At 35.0% G+C, this 4,632-nt stretch overlaps 1 protein-coding gene across 3 annotated transcripts in view; it reads right to left on the bottom strand.

Moving 5' to 3' along the window:
* Positions 1-2,011: 2,011 nt before the first annotated feature.
* LOC110027960 (protein NSP-INTERACTING KINASE 3-like) overlaps positions 2,012-4,632 on the bottom strand; it is a 6,938-nt gene continuing 4,317 nt past the window's right edge. For all 3 annotated transcript variants that reach the window (XM_020729632.1, XM_020729640.1, XM_020729648.1), the window contains exons 9-11: positions 3,668-4,009; positions 2,915-3,306; positions 2,012-2,811 (exon numbers count right to left, since the gene is read on the bottom strand). In XM_020729632.1, the coding sequence (XP_020585291.1) occupies positions 2,488-2,811; positions 2,915-3,306; positions 3,668-4,009 (1,058 nt within the window). In that variant the 3' untranslated portion in view covers positions 2,012-2,487. The remainder of the gene's footprint in view (positions 2,812-2,914; positions 3,307-3,667; positions 4,010-4,632) is intronic.

The raw sequence follows: 4,632 nt of genomic DNA, 5'->3' as shown, positions 1-4,632 counted from the left end.
CATCCATGATGACGACATCTTTTTGAATCCAAACTGTGCACATCTAAATCCATCTATGCTAAAACAACTAGCATCTTAACTTGACGAAGGAAAAAAAATGGCTTTGAAATTTAAAAGAGGGATGCCATACTTCAATAAAGTTATTGTCGAGATAAGAACTTGACTCTGATATCACTTGTTATAACTTGATATCGAATCAATAGAAGAAATAATGAAATAAACAAAAGAATGAACACATATTTTATGCGGAAAACCCAAATTGAAAAAAAAAAAAAAACAATGGGGAGAAATGGAGAATTCACTATATGAAATATTAAGTTACAAGTTGAGAGTTTCAGCTAATATAAAACTAAAGCAAGAGAAAAGTCAGTTGATTTGTACAAAATAAATGAGGTTTTTATAGTCTTTAACAAAGACCCTATTAAAGAATTAGTTAAAACAAGTCAATAAACAACAAGCATACAAATTGTAATCCAAAGACTATTATAAGTTTGATCAAATAGTAGAAACCTTCAAGCACATGCTTACAGTTTCTTTTTAAAGCTTCAATTCATGTGCTCACAATTTCCTTCTAAGCCTCAATTGTATGCTCATAATTTTATTCTAAAGCTTCAACCCACGTGTTCATAATTTTCTTATAAGATAACCAGAACCCACAAAATTCAAGCCAAAAATTCTGCACATACTATGCATGAAAAACGTGAATTTTATTTTTAAAAAGATAAATGTGGTGATATTTTTGATTTGATACTAAAGATTTGAGTGGTATTCATGAAAATATGAATTTTTTAGGTTTGTAAATACCTGAGATTGTCTGGTATGTATGTAAATGCCCTTGTAGCTAATGGTGTTTCTCTTAAAGGCTTTGATAATGTTTATTTTTTGTAGGCATTGAAGTCCTTCATATTGTTTTAAGTTTTTTTTCTTAATATGAACATATTTATTTGTGTTCTCCTCGAGCGTTTGCAAGGCACAAATGAAGTTCTTATGACGATCAACTTTTCCTAACCCCTTGCACTTCATGATGTTTGGTTTGCTCTGCATTCTTATTACACACATGTAATATTCATCTCTTACCCGCCAAATATAACCTATTTTGTGAACAAAATTGCTCCATTTATGCAAACTAACACAAAGACATATCGGTTCTCAACTAAAAAGTAGCTTGGGTAGTCGAAAAGTACAATATTAGATGGCTTACTTTTATGTCGGTCCTTTTCATTATCTACCACAATATGTTTACATGTGAACCTAGCTTATAATTAGATGATTACACAAATTGTCACTTGAATCCCACTTGAATCCAATTTCTTAGAAGTTTGAAAAGGCAAAAAAATTATAACCTAATTATCCATTAAAGTTGAATATCATGGGACAGCCTCCTCATGAAATGCCATATTGCTTCTGTTTGAGAGAAGGTTATTGATGGCTTTGTGATTGTTTCATGTATCTCCCCTCATATCAAAAATATTTTGTATATAAATATAGTAGTAAGTTTATTATGTCAATCATTTCATAAATTTTACATTATTTGGAGCTATGAGTTTTGTTGCATGTTATTGATGTCATGATGCCTTTCTCAATGAGCCATATCACCCCATCTTTTTTTTTTTTCACATTTGATATCAATAGAAAATAGTTCAAAGAGAAACTGAGCTTAACCTTTCGATGCAGGAGGAAATGCTTAACCAACGAGCCACCATCTCGTCCGCTCTTTCAATCTTTTTAATTAGTATTGTTGATAGTGAATGCTACTTATGACAATTTGAAACTCTTCTTCATTTTTTATCCTTTTGTTTTAATATAATAATAAATACAAAAGAAAAAGTATTATAATATTCCAAAAAAATACATAACATTAATTATTATAGTGAGAAATATGAAATTCACAGTATTCAAAGAAAACATGCCATCTCCTTTCTTCTAAGATCGAAGTTCTACACTAGCAAATAAATAAATAAATAAATAAATAAATAATAAAAAAAAAAACATGATGATTTCAGAGCCATCAGCTAATTGTCAAAATTCATTCCTTATCACATTCCTTTTATACAAGGCAGCAGTTCCTATAATCTTCCCCCACCAAATGAGAAAAATTTGCGTACGTAAGACATATGCAGCATTGCGTACATCAGAGAGGTTATTCAGAAGGTATTGAAGGATTATATCTGTGTTATACCCCTGTAATCTCCATATAATCTATTTGTACTTTTTAGTGAGTTCCACGCTTCTATTTTCATATATTTGTAGGTTATAAATAGTTTATAAGAAGTTACAGGGGTATAATGCAGACATAACCCTCAATATATTCTGAATAACCTCTCTGCCCTAAGGCTGTAATTTTTCTGCTACCAAACGGGAGCAACCAGAGCATCAAATCTCCGAAAAAATATTACCTCAGGAGTACTGATGCATCAGTACTCCAATGAGGGGGTGCCACGTAGCCAAAATGTATATAACTAAAAGCTATAAAACCCTATACAATCGTCATCTCGGACCCGAGAGCTCGATAGCTTCGATGTCAACCGACGATGACTCCACAAAGCTCATGTTCATGTACTTCGGCTCCGGTTGTTCGCCGGAGCGAAACTTCGGTGTGTCGAGCTTCTGCGAAGCCTCCCATCTCTCAGCAAGTCCATCCCCTTCAAGCATCCGCACTACCTCCGACATCTTCGGCCGGTGGACCGGTTGGCTTTGCGTGCAAAGCAGAGCCACCTGAACCATCTCCTCAAGCTCAACCTCGTCATAATTGTTCCTCAAATCCTTGTCCACCATCATGCTCAGTAGTTTCTCCTGCTGGAGTTTCTTCACCTGAAGCCATACAGAAACCTCCTCAGATTCATAAAACCCTAACCCTAACCCTAACCCTAACCTTAAACCCTAAAGGTTCTGAATCTCGAGAGAAAAAGCTTACCCAATGAAGCATCACTCCTTTCTGAGCTCCCGCTCGTCCAAATTCTATGGCTTTTAGTCCAGTAATCAATTCGAGAAGCAGAATGCCGAAGCCGAATACATCGGTTTTTTCTGATGATTGGCCTGTAGACAAGTATTCGGGAGCTATGTGACCGACGGTGCCTCGCACCGCCGTGGTAACGTGCGACTCCTGGTGATCGAGAAGCTTAGCCAGCCCGAAGTCGCCGACGATCGCCTCGAAATCCTCATCGAGAAGAATGTTGGCCGCTTTTACGTCGCGGTGAATTATTTTAGGGTCACATTGCTCATGCAAATAGAGCAATCCTCTTGCAGTTCCCAGCGCTATTCTTTTCCTTCTTGACCAGTCTAAGATTGGCCTTCCATGAATATGTTCTGCAAGGATGAGAATGATGATGGAGATTTCTATGGTGAGAAATGATTCCATGCAAGTTTAGCTGCATTTTTTATGTATTGTTAAGAGCACGCGTGCCTTAAATTAGTATGAATTCAGTTGTGGTGTCACACACAAAAGTTAGAAGATTTACATACATACTAAATTCCTATTTCTTTACATATCTAACACCAAAACCTCAATTTTACATATATACCGCCTTTGCTATGCATGAAAAAGGTGCATTTCCCTGTTTAATAGTTAAGAAAGTGGTATTTTTCATGTGATGTGAAAGATTTGGATTGTTGAAATGTAAAAGGTAAAATAGTTGGAAGATTACAACGAGACAGAAAATGAACAAACCTCTTAATTTAGAAGCAACACTTCCATTGGGCATAAAAGGGTAGACAAGCAATCTCTCATGTTCAGTTGCACATGATCCATAAAGCCTAAGGAGATTGCGATGGAGAGCTAAGCTGATCATTTCAACTTCAGTTTGAAATTGGATTTCACCACCAACAGCATTATAGTCTTTCAGTCTTTTAACTGCAATGACGGTTCCATCACGCAGATATCCTTTGTATACAATTCCATACCCACCTTTTCCCAACACATTTCTCGAATGGAAATTATTAGTGGCTAAGCGAAGCTCCTTGAATGAGAACCGCTTCAAATGACCAATGTGTGATTCTGGATCATAATGCTCTGTAAGAACAATAATATTAAAAAAGGTCTCATTAACTAAGCATAAACATATTAAATCACTTTAAAAAAAGAAAAAAAAAGTTATTTTTGATAGAAGATTTGCATGTGCCATATGACATAAATCATGCCTTAGTGATAGTGTCAATTTAGGAAATCGATTTAAATAAATTGGCAGATTAGTATTAAACAAATGAGTTAAGTAGGGAGGAAAGATGACAAAAATGATATTTTTATTGGCCAATATGTAGGTGAATACTCTGATGGCGATAAGTTCACTACGGTGCATTTTCTATTACAATACAAGGTGCTGCAATATCAATTGCTATCGAATCACATGCTAGGATGCCTGATTCACTCTTTCTTTCGATTCTCTCTAGCACAAGAAGCAATAGAGGTTGACAAAAATTCAATTTATAGATGGGAGAACATAGGTTTTTGGAAATAAGAAATTGTGCAAAACAAATTGGATCTTCCCCCATCATCATCAGCCTTATCTCTTCTCCATTGGTATCGCCATCATGAATCACCATTTTTCACATATTCTTATTAGTGTTGTTTGAATTATATACCTATTCTTCACTAATCATTTCAACATCTTTTATGCTTATATATATATATATATA

This window comes from Phalaenopsis equestris, unplaced genomic scaffold (genome assembly GCF_001263595.1).
Source record: "Phalaenopsis equestris unplaced genomic scaffold, ASM126359v1 Scaffold000002, whole genome shotgun sequence".
In the NCBI taxonomy this organism is placed as follows: Eukaryota; Viridiplantae; Streptophyta; class Magnoliopsida; order Asparagales; family Orchidaceae; genus Phalaenopsis; species Phalaenopsis equestris.
This window is presented reverse-complemented; position numbering and strand designations above follow the sequence as displayed.